At 41.7% G+C, this 18,877-nt stretch overlaps 7 protein-coding genes across 8 annotated transcripts; 4 read left to right on the top strand and 3 right to left on the bottom strand.

Annotated features, from left to right (window-relative positions):
• Positions 1-428: 428 nt before the first annotated feature.
• Positions 429-2,574, top strand: LOC111075228. Its single transcript, XM_022368369.2, has 4 exons — positions 429-617; positions 1,681-1,871; positions 1,931-2,208; positions 2,270-2,574. Exons 1-4 carry the CDS (start codon positions 569-571, stop codon positions 2,538-2,540), a joined length of 789 nt encoding a protein of 262 aa, XP_022224061.2. The 5' UTR covers positions 429-568; the 3' UTR covers positions 2,541-2,574.
• Positions 2,575-3,231: 657 nt separating this feature from the next.
• Positions 3,232-4,354, bottom strand: LOC111075226 (mRNA-decapping enzyme 1B). Its single transcript, XM_022368368.2, has one exon. The coding sequence runs from the start codon at positions 4,278-4,280 to the stop codon at positions 3,252-3,254; it is 1,029 nt and encodes a 342-aa protein (XP_022224060.1). The 5' UTR covers positions 4,281-4,354; the 3' UTR covers positions 3,232-3,251.
• A 683-nt stretch (positions 4,355-5,037) lies between these two features.
• LOC111075220 (DNA ligase 1) lies at positions 5,038-7,797 on the top strand. Its single transcript, XM_022368361.2, has 7 exons — positions 5,038-5,146; positions 5,212-5,274; positions 5,342-5,623; positions 5,683-6,315; positions 6,375-7,000; positions 7,065-7,310; positions 7,369-7,797. The coding sequence occupies exons 1-7, from the start codon at positions 5,127-5,129 to the stop codon at positions 7,734-7,736; spliced, it is 2,238 nt and encodes a 745-aa protein (XP_022224053.2). The 5' UTR covers positions 5,038-5,126; the 3' UTR covers positions 7,737-7,797.
• On the bottom strand, positions 7,718-9,423 carry LOC111075221 (regulator of nonsense transcripts 3B). Its single transcript, XM_022368362.2, has 2 exons — positions 8,108-9,423; positions 7,718-8,052 (listed from the first exon to the last, which is right to left on the bottom strand). Exons 1-2 carry the CDS (start codon positions 9,389-9,391, stop codon positions 7,795-7,797), a joined length of 1,542 nt encoding a protein of 513 aa, XP_022224054.2. The 5' UTR covers positions 9,392-9,423; the 3' UTR covers positions 7,718-7,794.
• A 349-nt stretch (positions 9,424-9,772) lies between these two features.
• On the top strand, positions 9,773-11,591 carry LOC111075212. 2 transcript variants are annotated; one of them, XM_022368346.2, is made up of 2 exons: positions 9,773-10,716; positions 10,770-11,090. In XM_022368346.2, the coding sequence occupies exons 1-2, from the start codon at positions 9,891-9,893 to the stop codon at positions 10,997-10,999; spliced, it is 1,056 nt and encodes a 351-aa protein (XP_022224038.2). In that variant the 5' UTR covers positions 9,773-9,890; the 3' UTR covers positions 11,000-11,090. The 2 variants fall into 2 exon arrangements, with proteins under 2 accessions (XP_022224038.2, XP_041448875.1); XM_041592941.1 differs by having other exon boundaries at positions 9,773-11,591.
• Positions 11,460-13,059, bottom strand: LOC111075201 (methyltransferase-like protein 9). Its single transcript, XM_022368328.2, has 3 exons — positions 12,836-13,059; positions 12,493-12,774; positions 11,460-12,437 (listed from the first exon to the last, which is right to left on the bottom strand). Exons 1-3 carry the CDS (start codon positions 12,926-12,928, stop codon positions 11,892-11,894), a joined length of 921 nt encoding a protein of 306 aa, XP_022224020.1. The 5' UTR covers positions 12,929-13,059; the 3' UTR covers positions 11,460-11,891.
• A 483-nt stretch (positions 13,060-13,542) lies between these two features.
• Positions 13,543-18,768, top strand: LOC111075200 (histone-lysine N-methyltransferase 2C). Its single transcript, XM_022368327.2, has 9 exons — positions 13,543-14,216; positions 14,287-14,409; positions 14,479-14,648; positions 14,729-14,919; positions 14,978-16,953; positions 17,025-17,172; positions 17,235-17,545; positions 17,604-17,912; positions 17,972-18,768. Exons 1-9 carry the CDS (start codon positions 13,625-13,627, stop codon positions 18,616-18,618), a joined length of 4,467 nt encoding a protein of 1,488 aa, XP_022224019.2. The 5' UTR covers positions 13,543-13,624; the 3' UTR covers positions 18,619-18,768.
• Positions 18,769-18,877: the final 109 nt, after the last annotated feature.

Below are 18,877 nucleotides of genomic sequence, written 5' to 3'. Positions count from 1 at the left end.
CCCAATTAAAGACACTGATCAGAACATTCAAAAAAATAAAAACAAAAAGGTCAGGCACACTTCCTTTCTGCCCTAAAGGTCGCCAGGGGGCGTAGGTACAACAACCAACTTGTGCTCAAAGAGTCAACGTCAGCCGTTAGTAGCTAGGAGCAACGGAGAGTAACGAAGCGGAAAGCCTTTCCAACCCCCATGTGTTTGGAGGCAGCTGCAAAACGATCTCTCGTGCATACGCTACGCGCACATGTCCATATCATTCTACCATGCACAAGTGGCACGGGCTCTCGGGCTTGGTTGGGCTGTGTACAAGATCAGCGAGGCAGAGAGAAAATGCCGGCATTATCTTTTCTATATAGCCACGCTGGGTGGTGTGGATTGTTCATTCTCTTTACGTGTGGTTCTCTCTTGACGGCGGCGGCGGCCAACATCATCGTTCAGTTGTGATATACCCGACACTTGTGTTTGACCATGCAGAGCAGGCGGTTAAGCTAAATACTCGTACATTTGTGAAAGTCTGTTCGACGGTGTACATACTAGTATATGTATGAGGAAGTGTTGTAAATAAACTATTATGGATCCTCTGCTTATTGTCATTCTTACGATAGGATTATTCCAAAGAGGTACGGAATTGCAAGTGCGAAATGTGAACAATATTTAACATCGGAGAACTATTTTTAAATTAAGAAATGAAATCATTTCATCGGGCAAATAAACGTATATAAACTTATATATACACTGAATGTACATTGTACAAACCTTGAGAAAAATAATGACAAATCGGATATCTATAAATACATACTTACAATATGTATGTTCATCTGTATACAAATACGTACATCAAATACATCGTTTTGATGGACCACGACAGTAATGGTTCATTCTAATCGGTCAATTCAAATATTTATTTCGATCTTTGAATAAAGCATAGAACTCTTAAGAAGTGATGTGTTGTTTGATCTCATAACCATCTTATAACTACACACGTGAAAAAGGATGGTGATCTTTACATATTTGGTCAACATATAAACAGTAGTGTCCAGTGACTCCAGTTAAGGACCATATATGTAGTTCTGATTTGTTCGCGCCGAAAATCTATTAAGTGCAAAGATTTAACCTAAGATAAATCTACTTCGTAAATTGTACTTAGAATATGTGTTAACTCGTAACTTTGTATGACAAACTACCAAAATGAAATATTTTTTATTTATTTGTTTCAGTTTGTTTGATATTTGGATCTATTTTTAAGCTAAACGAGCATCTGTTGTTCACTCGATATTTGGCTTTTCGTAAATAAAAGCTTTTTCGCGAAATCTATATACGTGTTTATATCCATATGTCTATAGGTATATTTATTGTGAATTTTCATTTTATATGTACATAAATATGTACGATAAACTTGCTAACAATTTTGTGTATTTTATAAGTTTTCCAGTTTATTAAATGATCTGGATATTGTGTATCTTTTACATTATGATCTTTAAGTCTGTTTGGGATAGTTCCATGTTTCTATAGAAAATACGTCTCAGATGAGCCATAATTTCGCTCCGAGATAAAACCATTATGCCCAGATTGAAGCAGAAGCTTAAAGAAATATCAGACCTAAATATGTAGCTTCTAAATGTTCGGCATCTGATCTTAGACTTTATTTTTTAACTGAATTTAATCTTTTATTTTTGTATATAGGTGGGCTATGCTTGCCAGCAAAAGATGATTCCCAAACAAAGTTAATCGTCCTTCAAAATGAGGATATGGAACCCACTGTATTGGACTGTGACTATGAGATCAAAGATCCACAATCCTTTCTTACCGTGAAGTGGTTCAGAAATGACAAAACTATATATCAGTGGATACGCGGAACTCATCCCGCACCCATTGTAATTAAAATTATGAACTACAATGAATTCTTTTATTGATAAATATCATTTTTTTCCAGCCTGAATTCAAAAATGATATTGACAGTTCCTATGAAAGCTCAACGGATCCCAATAAACAGTACAGCTCTTTGGCTTTAATAAACCCAACCATACACACTACCGGGGACTACAAGTGTGTGGTGCAGACGCGATCGGAGACGTATACCCATCATAAAAAAGTACAGGTCATCGATGTGAGGAACTACACTCTATATCTGAATCAGAACAAAATTCAAAATGAAACCCAGCTGGAATGCGTGGTATCCAACGTTTTTCCAAAGCCTACCATAACGATTGTGTAAGAAATTGAACACGAACATGTGAAATTAGTGATCTCAATATTCCCATTTGTGTTACAGATCGGAAGACGATGACGTTGTTAAGAAAGAGCCGCGAGCTCCTGAGGAAAACGAAGAAGGATACTTTAATGCGACCACGGTTGTGGCAGTGTATGATGCCGATGATGATGTGGATTCTTATCAGTGTGTAGTCTCTTTTGAGGGCTACTCCAAGAATTTAACCGCATTCGCAACATCCGGATCAGGATCAGGGGGAAGCCATATCGATTTTAGAATGTGGTTGTTTTGTTTTATGTACTTTTTCCTTTCGAAATTGAAAGTTTTAATTTAAATAAAAAAGTTGTTGATATTTGTTGTTACTAAAACTATGTTTATTGAATTCAATTTGCCATGCAATTATCTTTTGTGTGCCTTTTTGGCTTTCCAACTGATTTTGTAAATAAAGATATATTAACCTGAAATGTCTTTCTGATGTTTGTGGCTTGGATCCTTAAAATAAATATTCCCACCAGGCACGGCCCATCGTTTCCTCAAAGCAATCCATTCATTTTGACATCCGTTTTTTTTTCTGCATTTTCTTACCAATTTATTTACTACTACTATAATCACATTGATGTTTTATTTATAATTGTTGTGAAGCAGTGCGTCCCAAGCCTGAACTCTACATACATAATTTAATTAGTCGGCTATCTTGCTATCGGGCGAGATCTTCTTTAGACCTTCCTTAGAATGTACGTCTTGTACGCCTATTAAAGATTAGCATGCAATGTTAGAACAAAATTATGCTTCTTGATCTGTGTGTTTATTATTTGAAAACTCTGATAGCCGCCTGAATTGGAAATGACTTTGAGCTCTGAACTAGTGACAGACGAAAACATGAGATTTGAATGCATCAAATTATAAGGACGATTTGAATGGATGTTTAATCAGTGGTCCGACATGATCGGGCCAGTTTCTTGTGTGCGTTGTGGTGATTGATTTGCTTCAACAGTAATGCTAACAAAAACACAAATAAAAAAAAATCATATACATATTTCATGTTTTAATAAGAATCTTCATCAAATTTCAAATATGCTCTGTGCAACTTATTGACAAACTCCTTATCGTTTTGGATAAGATAAGTGAAGGCCTGCACGAATCGGGACGAGCTTAATGGCTGCACGGGCGGCTGCCTCGCGAACTCCGGGTTGCCGTTGGGTGCATCGAACATGGAAGGTGGCATAAGGGCCGGCTTTACTTCAGGCTGGTCTCCCACCAGCAATCGCCGGAGGCAGTTACCAGCGTCTTCGTTTGCCATCAATGGAGATCCGATTTTCAAGGGTTGAGCATTCAACGACGGCTTCTGAAAAGGCGATAGCCTGCTCTCGGAAGGGGCTTCTATATTCGATGACGGAATTAAGCCTTCACTAGGCGTTGCTGCACGCTGTTGCTTCTCCAATTGATCCACTGAAAGCGGCTGCACGCGATTGAACAGCGACTCCGCCGTAGCTTGCTTCGCCGATTCGAAGAACTTGAGCACATTACCGGGCGTCACATTTTCCGGTTGCATTGGCTTGGACTGGCTGTTGCACTGTGCGTTGTACTCCTTCTGGGCTTTGCTCAGCATATTAAATATGCTTGCATTGTCGTGCTTTGGGATCACAAACGAAGGGGCCGTATTAGTATTCGGCAACTGTCCATTCGATTCCTTATTCTGCAGTAAGCTGTTCACTACACTGTTCATGCGGTCGCACTCGTCGCTGTTATAGAACCAAAATCCGCGTATACGGGAGCGTTCGTTACGGTAGAGAAGGAAAGGGGGCTGCGACTGTAACTCCAGGCTCCCAGTTATTGGCTCTACAAATGAAGTTGTGTTTAGTCGGTTATTAATGAAAATGCTGTGATATGGCTTGGCGTTGCGGTGATATATGAAAAAAGCTCCCTCGACGTCAGTTTTCTCCCATTCTCCCATTCCCATTTCCGAGTTAAAAGTGTAGAATGCGACATGCGACGAAGAGTCAACGATCTCCTTGGCGTATGGATCTATTTTCTTGATAGCCGACAGGTTCATTCGAGTAATTTCATCCGCCATATTCTTGCTTTATTTTTATTTTTTTTTTATTTTAATTTTTTACAACAAGCCCTCACCAGCGTGACCGTGACGATAACAATAAAAAATACCATCCGGCCAACAAATAAAAACCATTAAATACCATTTCAGTATCGAGAAATACCATTTAAATACCATACCATAAAAAAGCCACTTAACACCCCTCTATATAAAAAGTTGAGCACCTTGTTAAACCGCGAAAAATAATACTGTTTGTAAAGGCTCCTTACAGCTACATCCAACTCTTTACTTGCAAAACAAAAATGACCACCGACATCTTTCAGCTGAAATGCGTAAATTATGTTAAAGTTACATAAATTTCGTGCAAATATTAAATGCCTCCCTGGTCAACAATGGGAAAACTTTATACTGTATTGATTGAAATTGTATTTCAAGATTTTGACATTCAGTTTAATATTACTAGCTAGTTAGCCCTTTCAGCCCTAAGCAAATAATTTTATCCGATTGATACATCAATTTTCTACAAGAAGTCAGAAGTCATTTTTATTGCATTGTTTCCATAAAAAGGTTCAAGCAAAAACGTAAATGTTGACTAACTGCGACGTCATTGTTGCTGGTCAACCAAGTTTCTTCTATGCGTATGGACTTTTGTATACCGTATTTCCTTTAAATGATGTTTAATTTGTCGTACCAAGATGCTTTGAAACATTAATATTGCATTTATCTTAGATTGCATATGTTTTGTGTTAAAACTTGGTCACACTTAGCACGGATGCAAAACGATACTCGATACTTCGATACTATTACTGGCGGGAAGCAACAAAAAATTTCTGCGCTAATTTGCATTTGTTTTAAAATTGCATCAAAATGCAACAGTCGTCCATAACGTAAATGTTTATTTGTATTAACTCTACTATACTTGCCTAATCCCTGCTTTTATTTTCCACAACAGTTCCTATTTTAAGCAAAAATCCGATGTGCCGGAGAGCCCTAGCAAAACCAAAACAGTTGCCAAGTAAGACCGAAATGCATTTTATTTGACAAAATGCAACTAACAATCGTTTTCGCAATTTTTCGAATAGAATTAAGTCGAAGATTGATTTGCCTGAAAACGAACCAAAAATCAAGTGTGAAGATGAGACTGCTGACGTTAAGACGGAACCAAAACGTGTTGATCCAAATCCAACCACAATTGAAGCTATGGACATTAAGGAAGAGCCGACTGACGGCAAAGTTGATCGGAAAGTAACCACAATTGGATTGAACACCACATCTAAAGATAGCAAAGACGAAGTGGAAAACTACGACCCGTCGAATGAAGCCTATCATCCCCTGAAGGACGCATACTGGGCGGCCAAAGCGGTGTAAGTGAATTGAATCCATTCTCAGTCAGAGCTGTAATTTAATGAAATAACTCTTCCAGGACACCGTATTTGGCGTTAGCTAGAACGTTTCAAGTCATAGAAGAGACCAAAGGCCGCCTCAAGATGATTGATACGTTAAGCAACTTTTTCTGCTCGGTTATGCTGGTAAGCCCAAATGACCTGGTGCCCAGTGTTTACCTCAGTATTAATCAGCTGGCCCCCGCCTACGAGGGGTTGGAACTTGGTGTGGCAGAGACAACGCTAATGAAGGCAATCTGCAAAGCTACGGGCCGCAACTTGGCACACATAAAATCTCAAACCCACTTAACCGGCGACCTGGGCATTGTCGCCGAGCAATCGCGTGTTTCTCAACGCATGATGTTTCAGCCTGCACCACTGAACATTCGAGGAGTATTCAGCAAGTTGAGAGAAATAGCCAAGATATCTGGTCAGTCCAAGATGACTCTTGTCTATGATGTCTTTGTGGCCTGTCGATCATCTGAAGCTCGCTTCTTCATACGCTCCCTGATCGGCAAGTTACGCATTGGCATCGCAGAGCAAAGTCTTCTCACCGCTCTTGCCATTGCTTTGGTTAAGAAAAATCACATTGACGACTGCAAGGCCAACAAAATAGTCGACGTTTACAAAGATGAAATAACGGAGACTACCTTGTTGCTGAAAACCGCCTATAGGTATGAACTTGTGAGAAAAGCAGAGTATGCATATACATATTAAAATACATATTTTCCAGCCAATGCCCCAACTACGATATTATCATTCCTGCCATATTGAAGCATGACATCAAGGAGCTCCAAGAACGCTGCCCCATGCATCCAGGCATGCCGCTTAGGCCAATGCTCGCCCAACCAACAAAAGGAGTCCATGAGGTGTTTGAGCGTTTCGGGAGCATGCACATAACGTGTGAGTGGAAATATGACGGGGAACGAGCCCAGATTCACTGCAACGAGCAGGGAGAGATAAGCATTTTTTCGCGCAATTCGGAGAACAATACGGCAAAGTATCCGGATTTGATTGCTAGGAGCAAGGGTTTACTCAAAGGCGCAGTGCAGTCTTATATCATTGATAGCGAAATCGTTGCGTGGGACGTTGAGCGAAAGCAGATTTTGCCATTCCAAGTACTGAGTACGCGTAAAAGAAAAAACGTGGACATTGAAGAGATCAAAGTTCAGGTCTGCGTTTACATATTCGATCTTCTATATATCAATGGTAAGACGCTTGTTACAAGCCCATTGTCAGAGCGGCGCAAGCTGCTGCTGGAGCACTTCCAGGAGGTCGAAGGTGAATGGAAATTCGCCACAGCTCTGGACACTAACGATATGGATGAAGTGCAGCAATTTTTAGAGGAATCGGTCAAAGGTCAGTCGAACACATTCAGCACAAAGCCATTTCCAAAAATTAAATTAAATGAATTTTCTAACAGGTAATTGTGAGGGACTCATGGTAAAGACACTAGATGAGGAAGCTACGTATGAAATCGCCAAAAGATCAAGGAATTGGCTCAAGTTGAAAAAGGATTATTTGTCAAATGTTGGGGACTCCCTGGATCTTGTGGTAATTGGCGGCTATAAAGGAAAGGGACGTCGAACCGGCACCTATGGCGGATTCCTGCTTGCCTGCTATGATACCGAAAACGAGGAATACCAGAGCATCTGTAAAATTGGAACAGGTACTATTTTAATTTGATATTTATTGACCTCGCGTTCACTAAATTGGCTCCTTTTTAGGCTTTACTGATGAAGATTTGCGGATACATTCTGAATTTCTGGGCAAACATGTCATACCCAGTGCCAAGTCGTACTTTAGATATGACTCAAGCTTGGAGCCGGACCACTGGTTTGAACCGGCTCAGGTGTGGGAAGTAAAGTGCGCAGACCTCTCTCTTAGCCCCATCCATAGAGCAGCAATAGGAATCGTAGACACCGAGCGAGGTATTTCGCTTCGGTTTCCCAGATTCATTCGAATTCGGGATGATAAGAGCAGCGAAAACGCAACAGATGCCAATCAGGTGGCCCACATGTACCAGTCGCAGGATCAGGTTAAGAATAATCAGAAAACGTGTACACAGATGGATATGGAGAGCGAGTTCTACTGACGGAACTGCGCCATCCCAAGAGTGAACGTTCATTTATTTAAAAATAAAAATATTTTCCTTATTTCACGGTGGCCAAGATATTTGCACTGCAGCTATTCTCTGAAGACTTGGATATACCCTCGCAGGGCTTTGACTTATTGCGTCGACCTGGCCTCTTGTTTTTCCTAGCCGTCTTTTCTTCAGCTATAGAAACCTCTCCATCCGAAATTGGCTCCTCGCGCGATTTGGTGCCGTCTTTGTTGCTATTTTGAGACTGATCTCCCGATCCCTTACGGACGCGAGCCTTTGGCTGATATATAGCAATGGAGGGACGATCCTGCAAGCAAAAAATATAATTTCAAATTTTTTTTAAATATAAGTTGAGTGACTACCTTATTTCGAATGCGACGCTCCTCGGATTGACGAAAGCTGGACTTTCGGTTATCATCGAAACTTTTTGACCTAGATGGTCCTGCTTGCTTAACCGTGGAAGCTGCCGAATTGTCATTTTCCGATTGATCGCTGCCAGCTTGTACATTTTTCTGTATGGTATCTGGAGCGCTGATTTCTTCCTTCGATTGTGCCTGCGTCGTTTTCAAACAAGCATCTACAATCGTTTTCTTGGAACCCGATGGCAATTCTTCAGATTTCTTTATATCCGATTTGTTTTCTTTTCTCAAAATAGCGATATCTTTTTCTGTCTTGTTGAAATCTTTCAACTGTTTCGATTTTTTGCCATTTTTATAGCTCGATGGCTTTTCCTTATCGGTGTTATCTTGGCGCTCGGGATTCTTTAAGTCTCTCTGGTCACGTTCTCGGTCCAGCTTTCGCTGCTCATGCTCTTCACGTCGACGTTGGTCGCGCTCCGTCCGTCGTTTTGACCGCGAATTCTTGGTGCCTTCAGTTGTTTGATTTTGGGATTGAATATCTTTACCGCCGGCCTTGGGCTTGGTGCCTGTATCCTTTTTGACATCAGCAGCGGCCTCTTTCGGTTTGCTGCTTTCCGACTGTTCCATCAGTCTGACCTGCTTTTGCTCCTCGCGATGCTTTTTTTTCTCCTCATTCCGTTTTCGGGCTTCTTCCCGCCGCTTTTCCTTTTTGTTGGCTAGGTATTGAAGCAACGGCGTGGACCTCACCCTGTCGTCAGATTTTCGGTCGAACGTCAGGTCGATCTTAACTTCACCCATGCGGGTTGCCTCTTCTCGCTCATCAGCCAGCTTCTGCAGAAAAGCCTGGTAGTGCGCCTCGGCCTCAATTGTATTCACCTTGTCATCAGTTCGGGACTTGTTCTTAAGGAAGCACTGGAAGGGAGCATACTCCACCATTGCATGGTATTCCACGCCATATTGATCCACGAACACGTATCCATCAAATCGATCGCGAAATTGCAGAAGCTCGGTGTTATCCTTTAGGGTCATGTCGATGTAGGCTCGGCATGTCGCGTCATGGCCCAGAGACCAATCTGCTTGGCAATAATAGTAGGAGTCGCTTTCCGGCAGCGGCCCCACTTGGTCTAAGAATTCCTTCTCCGTCATTGTTGGCGGCAAGTGCCGCATCACTATCTTGACGGTCGGATTGACCTTTTCCTTCCTGTCTCTCCTCTTGTTTCCACGCGATCTCTCTGGCTTACTTTCAGGATTACTGGTTTTCTGCTTTTCATCTTTAATTTCTGACATGTTGCCTTAAAAATCAAAACAATGATAGTGACGTGAAAACATATTGTTAACAGCGTGACGTGACACGCCCCATCATAGTATCGATAGTTGAAGAGGAAAACAAGATTTCGTATTCTTGAAAATTAAGCAAGCGCAATTAAGTAATCTCCTAACGAGGAAATTTATAATTTCTAATTTTTTACTGCTTTGCAGAATAATTTAAGTGCTGTAGCGCGGAGCGCGTATTTAGATTTGCAGCCCAAATAAATTAATCGATGCATCGATATTTCTATTCCACCAGATTTCAAGTTAAATCCAGTTTAAATCCTAGTACAGTTACGTTACAGTCAGCTGATTTTTGTTTATAAGGTGGAACTGACTTGGCTTACACGGTTACACGACGATAGGATTCTAGATAAGGCGGAAATAAGGCGCCGTTTTAATGTTTTTTTTTATAACAGCGGAACACTAGGCGACGGCAGCCGAGCAAGTTCCTGCGTCAAATGCAAATCGCGTTAAGATGGATGTCAAAGTTAATGTGGAATCGTACGGATCGTCTTTACAGTGCTGCGTTTGTGTGTACAACCAGGCCCGTGTTTTGCAAGCCATGCGATTACTGGGAAAGGAGGCAAATGAGGAGGTCGGCAATCACGAGCCTAATCATGAGAAAACTGCCGAGTTGTTGTGCAACGGTTGCAAAATGCAACGATATTGCAGTGTTGCCCATCTTACTGAGGATCTGGAGCACCGCGACTTCTGCAGGATTTTCCAGGATATTCAACAGGTGGAGAGCATCGATCATCCTCTTTTTCTGCAAGGTATTGTTCTGTCCCGAACCATGCTGAACCAGGCTATTTCTCAATTGAAGCTCATCCTGAGCGTGAAGCTCCGGCGACCTCTTTCCTTGCGCGAGAAAGAAATCCTTGCAAATCCTGGTTTCTGCGTGATTTGCTATCGAACCACGCCTCTTAATGTTTGCGCAGGCTGTGCTGGCGTGGCATACTGCTCTGAGAACCATCGGCATCTCGACAAGGATAATCACACGCCGAATGTGTGTCGGACCCTAGCACTCCTCTACAGTCCCTACCGACTGCTGGACTATGAATTTCAAATCAAAGAATTCCACAGAAGCAGCATCATTCCAGAGAGCCATCTAGTTGAGGCATTCTACAATGCTACGTTGCTGGAGGTGAGCGACAGACCATGGAAATCTCTTCAGCAGTACGATCTGTTTGCTGCTTGTTCCTCCTTTAGTACAATTGCCACCGTTTGTCTAGCTTTGACCCAGATTAGCATTGTGGCAGAACCAGATAAGGCTGTCATTGTGTACATTGTGGGAGCAACGAGTGAGTGTCTACGCTACTTTGAAGAAATGCATCTAAAGTTCTTCTTTCTCCAGTACGAAAGTGTACAAAATTTGGAATTGTACTTTATTGGAAACATGCTGAAGCCCCAGGAGCCTGTGGACTCGATTATTTGCGTGGCAGATCTAAAGAGAACAGTTGCAAAACGAATTATTCCTTTTACGTTTACACGTTTTTCAAAGACAAACAAAATAGATCCGACTCTGATTATCATGCTTCAACCCGATTTAACCGGCATCGGAAACATGACCAATCTTCTTGTTAAGCAATTTTATCCCCGTTCGGTAGAGAGAGAGGAACCAGACGATCGCCATTGGCCGGAATGTCTCACCAATATTCTTCATACCTATGGTGCGCCAATCTGTTTTACATCTATATCAAAGGTTCAAGCCCTTTCCAATTATTCAGTATTCAATGAGTTGGCCAGAGAGAACGATATTGTCATCAAACGAGCGTACAATATCGCCGAGAACCCCTATCGCGGAATATTGCCATTGCGTAATCATTGTGCCGAAGACTCTGAAATGATTGTATACACCAACAACTACCTGGAGGTAATATTTACGAACCCCAAATACTGAGATATTATTATTCATAAGATTGAACTCTTTGAAAGAGTTCTTATACACAAATATCAATACATATTCTAAATAATACCCCCTTAAGGGGTATAAAAAGTTGACTTTGTTTTTTTAAGAAATATTTTTGATCAGAGACTTCAAAGACTTATCTGTTATATTCCCACCACATAAATATCTATTCTTAAGTATCCCGTATCTGTTACATTCCAAAATATGTGAAAAAAGAGTTCCTAAACTGTTATATTTCAATGTAATAAACTTTTTTCAACTTTAGAACGGTTTCTTTTTAGTGTTTCGACACGCGGATGCATCAATATAGTCCCATGCAATCATTTCAAACAGGTTTTGTAAATTACATTTTTGGTAATTTATTACACAAGTATAATTTGATATCTATTTTATGGCCTATGTATATATTAAGTATAAATGCTCAGCTTCGCGACATAGCCACTAACTTATTTTAGAAAGAATTTAGGAATCCAAGCTTAATTTTTCGTACTCGCGGTCGCAAAGTTTTAGATGCATTTTGTAAACTGGAGATTTTCGAGTTTTTTGGAGACCGATATGGGGTCTGGTCTAAGATACCTTCTTTGAAATTACAACAATTAGATCAATGAGCCAATAAAATGACTGATGAAGGTCTCCTTCGCACAGATATGGAGCTTTCGTCCAGGACTCTACTTTGAAACCACAGTTTTCCAGTAGCTCCATAAACTTTGTGGCCTCTTCTTCGAAAGAAGCTTGGCGTCCGTTGTTGCTGCTCTCTAGGAGTGGACGAATTGGCAGATGCGAAGTATTTGTCTCAACATAATGCATGTATGGAAGCACTAGGGCTATTACAGCTCTACCCCCAGGCGACAGTGCATTGTGAATATCTTCCAAGAGTTTGAAAGGGTCAAAACATCTATCTAGCACGTTCAGGCATAATATCAGCTCCATGTTTTGCAAGCCTCCGATCTCCGTAATCACATTGAAATTGAGTTTCTTCAGTCTATCTCGCATTGTCCAACTAGCCTCAGTCGCAAACACTCTAAGGCCGGCATTTCCACTTAGTTCGGCCACAGTGTTGGCCACTCGCAATGAGATTTCGCCGTCGCCGGCACCGATATCCAATAGCGTAACCTGAAATATTATACTCGTTAATTTTTGTTTTCTGTTCAACATGAAATGATTATACCGGCTCCGATGTTGCGGAAAAGCCCCCTGCTACAAGCAACTTGTTAAATTGATCCTCTGATAAAATAAACATTGAGCCACGTTTTAGAAATCCATTGATATCGGTTTGAGTCATGAAAAACTGAAGAATAGACCGTGCCAACGCGTGCCATAGGTGCATCCATATGTTTGTGCTGTTCGATTTAGTGCGCTCCAACCAAAGTACTGTGGTGCTGTCCGGCTGCTCGAGGGGCACAAATTTCGACTGAAATCTCGAAGGCAACGCGTGAGCCAATGAGTACCACTAGAATTTGAAGGCAAAAAACTATTAGTTCGATTTATAGAATCAAAAACTCACTCCATACCCTTCGAGTGTCTATGTTGTCCAAGGAGTTGTCGTTGTGGAATTTAGCATGAATTACTCGGGCTAGTGTGCCTCGTGGACGATAAATAGCCATCTTAAAAGCTTATTTACATGTTCTTATCTAACTTAAATTTGGATCTTGTCTTGTTTTTTCTTAATTTAATCTTATCACAATTACTTCATGTGTGGTTCGTTTATGGTTCCAGTACAAGTTCCTTTCAGAAATACATATACGTATGTAGTAGATGTGTAACAAATGTTGTTACCATGTAAAAACATTAAGTTTGTGTAAATTGTTGAAGACCTTTTTGCTTAAACCATATTTTATAAGCAATCCAATAAAAAATTGTACTTGGAACTAGTTAATCTTAGAGAAATTTGATAACTTTATCAGATAAAATTATTATATATACAGTGCCGAACGTTCTAGCTAGCTAGTAATATTAAACCGCATATAAACATCGACGAACATAATTTCCAATCAAATAAAGAAGGTTCAACCCATTAACCCCCTACGAAAATAATGAAACTTGAATAATTTTAGCAAAGTTCAGGTGAAAGATATCGTGGTAATTTTTGTTGTGAGCAATGATCTACTAGGACAATTTACAAAAAGAAAAGTATAACTTTCCGCAGTTTAACTTAAGTGGTTCACCTGTTTAAAAATGTGACTTTTAATGGGTGGTTAAGTGGGTTAAGGTGAACCTATTCAGTTCATGAATGTATACAAAATAAAAAAAGCGCCGAATTTATGTTTTTTTACGTAAAGCGCAAGGAATTAATAATATAAATGAATACTAACGTGGTAGCAAACGTTGAAGAGAAGCCTGCGGTGGGCGATGAACTTCCATTCTTGCCCGAACAGTTTCCGGGAAAGGTGTGCTGTTTATGCAATCTCGGAGAAAGAAGTGCCTTGGGCCAGGGGACGATTCTCCAACTAAAGGCTCCCGCGGACATCAAAGATGAATATCCACCTGATCGGCTGACAGAAGATGGGAGTAGACCGTTTTATGGCTCCAAACAGGAAGGCATTTACACGGCCGAGAGCAACTATGAGTTGGACAAAATCGGCCAAGCAGAGATAGTGCATCCTTCACAGTTCCTCGACGAGGGCTTCGTTTATGTGCATCGAATGTGTGTAATGTGGTCAATGCGCAAAAGCCAGATGACTGACTTGGATGCTGCATATTTTGTGAACCATATTGGCGAGTTCTTAGAACAGAAATGCAATTTCTGTGGCCGATATGGAGCCTCCATTAATTGCAAGATGAACTGCCGCCAAGTTCATCATTGGCCGTGTGCCGCTGCCGCTGGATGTCTGCTAATATTGGAGAGCTTTACAGTATTTTGTACAGAGCATTTGAGCCAAGTGCCTTTGATATGTAAGACTCATAGATAAGATACATCCCTTGAACTTTGAACTATAAATTGGTGTAATTTGTTGCGTTGCAGGTAGTGACAATAACGTTGAGTGTCTATCATGTTCTTCGCTGGGGGATCTATCGAAGCTGATTATGTGTAGCACCTGTGGAGACCATTTCCATTCGACCTGCATCGGTTTGGCCAACATGCCAGGTAATGTTCTTCCTTCTGTCCCAATTCATTTCTTGGCTAGTCCACTGCTACGTTTCGATTTCTTTGCAGACACCCGTTCTGGATGGAACTGTGCTCGCTGTACCAAATGCCAAATTTGTCGACAGCAAGATTCAAATGATTTGAAATACGTGAAATGTGAGCAGTGTCAAAAGATATATCACGCCTCGTGTTTTCGGCCCGTAATCTCAGCAATTCCGAAATATGGATGGAAATGCAATGTAAGTTGGATGTAAATATATACATATGTTTGTATGTACAATGTACATACTTATGTTTGTGTGATAATTGAATATTTTAGCGCTGTCGAGTTTGCACGGACTGTGGATCTAGGACTCCTGGTGGTGGTAGCTCCTCTCGTTGGCATAGCCACTACACTATCTGCGACTCTTGTTATCAACAGCGAAATAAAGGATTTTCATGCCCGATTTGTCAAAAAGCATATAGAGCAGCATCCCATAAGGAAATGGTGAAATGTAGCTGGTGCCACAAGTATGTTAAAAGCATTGAGTTCCCTGCATTGTACATTTATGAATGCTTTCATTTTTAGATTTGTACACAGTACGTGTGATGAAGAAGCAGACCTTACGGCCTATCACAAGAAAAAAGAACAGAATCCGGACTATGATTACGTCTGTCCGAACTGCAAGCTAAATTCCTCTGGCCCTGCCCAGCCTCAACAGTTGATTGACTCGATCGTGTTGACTGCCATGGACTCGTCAGCAGAGCAGTTGAGTGTAAAAGACATGGAACTTGTTGATCCCTTAGAGAGCAAACCCATTGCGGAGGTATCCACTGAGGATGTGCAGAAGATGCCGCCCACTGGTAAAAAGAAGATGTGTCTGTCAAACGTACGTGGAAAGAGTGGAAAATTTGTTCTTCAGCGCATGGGCGTTCTCTCGCAAATAAACAAAAAACGCAGCACTCGTGGCAAAGGACGGACGATTGTGCTGCCAAACCTTTCAAACGATCGGTATGTAAATCGGAACATCGATGCGGACCTAACCAGCGACAAGAAAATGGTATTGTGCTCAAACCGAGATAAGTTCACGCTGAATCAGGATATTTGCGTCATGTGCGGTTCATTGGGTATTGAAAGTGACTCTGTAATGATCACCTGCGCCCAGTGCGGCCAATGCTATCACTCGTATTGTGCCAGTGTCAAGCCCTCCAAGGGAATTCTACAGAAGGGTTGGCGTTGTCTAGACTGTACGGTGTGCGAGGGATGTGGCAAGAAAAATGACGAAGCGCGGCTGCTTCTGTGCGATGAATGTGATATTTCATATCACATTTATTGTGTCAATCCCCCACTGGAGACTGTTCCCACTGGCAACTGGAAGTGCTCATTCTGTACGCTATGCCAAAAGTGCGGCGTGAATCCCACGGAAAAGAGTGATTATGGCGACTCCAACATGCCCGAGTGCCCCTCATGTACCAGCCAGTCGGCTTGTTCAGTGTGTCGGAATCCTTACAGTACGGGCGAAATGATAATTCAATGTGAAAACTGCGAGCTCTGGTCGCATTTCCAGTGCGACTCCATAAACGCTCAGCTCACCATCGAGTACTATGACCAGAATGTCTACAAGTGCTTAAAGTGTCGTTGCTCTGGAAAGCCACCGCTGTCATTGACCGATGGAAAACCCGGTAGCTCCACCCAAACACAGTCCAATAAGGTATCGGCCCATCCAAGCAGTGGAGCGGGTGGGTCAGATGGAAAGAATGCCAGTGGCTCGGATCAAAGTCAAATGACTTTGTCAAGCGATCTGGTGGAGATAACTCCAGAAGCTATACATTGGATTGACGGTGTGTGCCTGAGTGAGAGTGGATTAACCATGATAAAGTCCCTGTCCACTGAGATCAAGCGCAAGAGAAAGATGCGACAAACAATTGGAAATGGCAAGGACTCTCAGGGTGATGCCGCGACTGCTGAGGAGGCTCAGTGCGAGAAGTACAAAGACGGCATGGTCTGGGATGGCACGGAGAATCCCATACCCGAGGGTTTCACCATTACCACAAATGACGAGGGTGTGCATATTTTGCGGAAGAAACGGCAGCGCAACTTGCAGAAATTGGGAATTGGCGGGTTCTCAGTTCGCAATCGAGCTCTCAAAAAGGACAATGAGGATGCACCAGCAGCCGACCAGATGAATGCTATTATGGTTGTGGACAAAAAGAAGAAAATAATACGCAAAAAGCAGAAAAATAAGCTAATTGAAGCGTATCCACCGTACTTGCAAGAAGCCTTTTTTGGAAAGCCTCTATTGGAATCGGGCGATCTTGTGCTCGGAGAATCAGACTCTTCTGATGAAATAGACGCATCAATGAAAATGTATTTTACGCGTGTCGAAGGCAAAAGCCCCGATCAGGGCGAAGCTGCACCGGCGAATAAGAGTCCTGCCAAGTCGTTGAAAAAGGTGAAAGCTGAGAAAAATCCGCCTGAAAATAAAAATACCTTGACAGAGCAAATATCAATTGGACCCGGACTCCAGCCGAAAACAGCGAATGGATCTACAGCAAACGTTTTTGGTAAGCACACGAATCACAGCTGTTATTTGAGGATGCAACTTTTAATGAATTAATTTATCTTCTATATACAGATCCTTCACAATCTGAACTAACGAATACTGTGCTGGCCAACCGGAATCCCTTAGATTCCTTGGCCTCGCCGAATATTTCAGAGTTGGACGGAATGAATACGTCTGTGAACTCGGTTACATCATCTGAAAATATGGAAAAACCAATGCGGTAAGTGCATATTTCCGATTTCGGTGAGGTAAAGCTTTGACTATTTCTTTTGATATTTGCAGCGAATCACCTGTTGTGTTGGTCGATAACTACGTAGTGCCTCAACAGATTGTGCCGGATCAGAAGTTCCACAATCAGATATATTTGCCGGGGAATGTAGTTGCTAATCCGCCTCAACAGCTGCACTATCACCCACAGCCGGATCATTTGAGTGCAAAGAATGCAAATAAGCAGAAAATGCAGAGCATGATGGGTCAAGTGTGTTTGCAGACCGAAAAGAGAGTCGAGGAAGAGCACAAGCCTGTGGAGCCTGTCACAGAAAGTTTGAATGCTGGGACACAGAAAACCGCTGAAAAAATGCGCAAGGACGAGGGTAAACCCATCCATTGTACATTTTAAGTTCAATATCAATAGCATATTTCTTGTTACAGATCTTGGTCTAATGGCAACCATTTCGGCTGTACTATATGCCAATACTGAGCATCCGAATCTGAAGGATTTGTTTCCCAACTGGAATGATCGGTGTAAACAAATTCTAAAAAGATGGCGCTCCTTGTGCAACGAAAAAAAGGCGCCGTTCTTGCAAAAAGCAAAGGATAACCGCTCGGCATTAAGGCAGAGGCGTGAACAAAACAAGATCCCTCTGCCAACAAAGCCCCAAAAGCAAGAAGACATTGGACGACAATGGAAGCATCAAAGTAAATTAAAAGAGGAGCAGTCGAATATGTTTGTCACTTATAGTAAGTATAATAATCAAGAGTACCTACGTTTAATACAAACGAATCTCCCTTCTGTTCAGATGGCAATCAATATGACTCGTGCTATGTGGGCGGCCCGACGCCAGTCGCAGTTAATCCGCATCTTGCGACCCCAAGCATAAATGAAACTCTTGTGGTCAAGGCCCCGATGCAAAGAGCAATTGTTCATGCATCAGCAGCATCAACATCAACCACTGTGAAAATGTCCACAGTAGACAATCGATTGGAGTTGAATTCTGTTTATGGAACCGAGCCAATTGGAGACAAAAAGCTAAGGAATCTATTGCAGAAAAATAGTTCAGAACCTATGCTCATGGGATCTAATTCTGAATTATTTTTACAAAATGATGTTCTGCGGATGGGCATGATGTCGAATACACCCCTAACACAGAACAATCCGATGCTAAGCGTAAGTGGAAAAGCTCCGCCAACGGATGGCAGGACCCTAGAGCAAGATGTGAAGATGAACGAGTCGCAGGAGGGCACAGCTTCTGCTGTAGAATTGGAAAATGTTGGATTCGGTGATCTTTTGGGGGGGCTGGGTGAAGGCGATGATGATGATTTACTGAAATCGCTAACCTCCGAAATAGGCGATGACTTTAATATTCTTGAGTATGCGGACCCAGAACTAGACGTTAATGTACTGAACACATTAGACTTTGATGACAATGAAAAATGTTCTGCATAAATATGAATGTATGTATGATCAAACCAAGAGGGAAATGCTAATGAATAGCCGACAAAAATTGAGATACGAGATTTAAAAAGATATTGTTGGTGGTAATGTTACTTATATATCATGTTTTTCTGCAAATTTTTAAATAAAACCGCTTATTAAAAGAAACATCAATTTCAGTTCATTTTGTGGGCTTACAGTATGGGGCCCGTGTAGCTGGAACCATTTAGCCTATCAATTTGACAGAGCATGGAACTGGAACTGGAACTGG

The sequence above is a fragment of the Drosophila obscura genome, unplaced genomic scaffold (assembly GCF_018151105.1).
Source record: "Drosophila obscura isolate BZ-5 IFL unplaced genomic scaffold, ASM1815110v1 contig_186, whole genome shotgun sequence".
Classification (NCBI taxonomy): Eukaryota; Metazoa; Arthropoda; class Insecta; order Diptera; family Drosophilidae; genus Drosophila; species Drosophila obscura.
The sequence above is the reverse complement of the archived record's forward strand: the minus strand, read 5'-3'. Positions and strand labels throughout refer to the sequence as shown.

Excerpts from the sequence above, each read along its gene's own strand:
- LOC111075201 (XM_022368328.2), bottom strand. The coding sequence starts at position 12,928 with ATGGCTATTTATCGTCCACGAGGCACACTAGCCCGAGTAATTCATGCT. Across the intron at positions 12,775-12,835 it reads ACAACATAGACACTCGAAGG|TGGTACTCATTGGCTCACGC; the intron begins GTATGGAGTGAG and ends TTCAAATTCTAG. Across the intron at positions 12,438-12,492 it reads TTTCCGCAACATCGGAGCCG|GTTACGCTATTGGATATCGG; the intron begins GTATAATCATTT and ends ATAATATTTCAG.
- LOC111075220 (XM_022368361.2), top strand. The coding sequence starts at position 5,127 with ATGCAACAGTCGTCCATAAC. Across the intron at positions 5,275-5,341 it reads AAAACCAAAACAGTTGCCAA|AATTAAGTCGAAGATTGATT; the intron begins GTAAGACCGAAA and ends TTTTTCGAATAG. Across the intron at positions 7,001-7,064 it reads TTTAGAGGAATCGGTCAAAG|GTAATTGTGAGGGACTCATG; the intron begins GTCAGTCGAACA and ends ATTTTCTAACAG.
- LOC111075221 (XM_022368362.2), bottom strand. The coding sequence starts at position 9,391 with ATGTCAGAAATTAAAGATGAAAAGCAGAAAACCAGTAATCCTGAAAGT. Across the intron at positions 8,053-8,107 it reads AGCGTCGCATTCGAAATAAG|GATCGTCCCTCCATTGCTAT; the intron begins GTAGTCACTCAA and ends TTTTGCTTGCAG.
- LOC111075226 (XM_022368368.2), bottom strand. The coding sequence starts at position 4,280 with ATGGCGGATGAAATTACTCGAATGAACCTGTCGGCTATCAAGAAAATA.
- LOC111075228 (XM_022368369.2), top strand. The coding sequence starts at position 569 with ATGGATCCTCTGCTTATTGTCATTCTTACGATAGGATTATTCCAAAGA. Across the intron at positions 618-1,680 it reads GATAGGATTATTCCAAAGAG|GTGGGCTATGCTTGCCAGCA; the intron begins GTACGGAATTGC and ends TTTTGTATATAG. Across the intron at positions 2,209-2,269 it reads AAGCCTACCATAACGATTGT|ATCGGAAGACGATGACGTTG; the intron begins GTAAGAAATTGA and ends TTTGTGTTACAG.
- LOC111075200 (XM_022368327.2), top strand. The coding sequence starts at position 13,625 with ATGAATACTAACGTGGTAGCAAACGTTGAAGAGAAGCCTGCGGTGGGC. Across the intron at positions 14,217-14,286 it reads GAGCCAAGTGCCTTTGATAT|GTAGTGACAATAACGTTGAG; the intron begins GTAAGACTCATA and ends GTTGCGTTGCAG. Across the intron at positions 14,410-14,478 it reads CGGTTTGGCCAACATGCCAG|ACACCCGTTCTGGATGGAAC; the intron begins GTAATGTTCTTC and ends ATTTCTTTGCAG.
- LOC111075212 (XM_041592941.1), top strand. The coding sequence starts at position 9,891 with ATGGATGTCAAAGTTAATGTGGAATCGTACGGATCGTCTTTACAGTGC.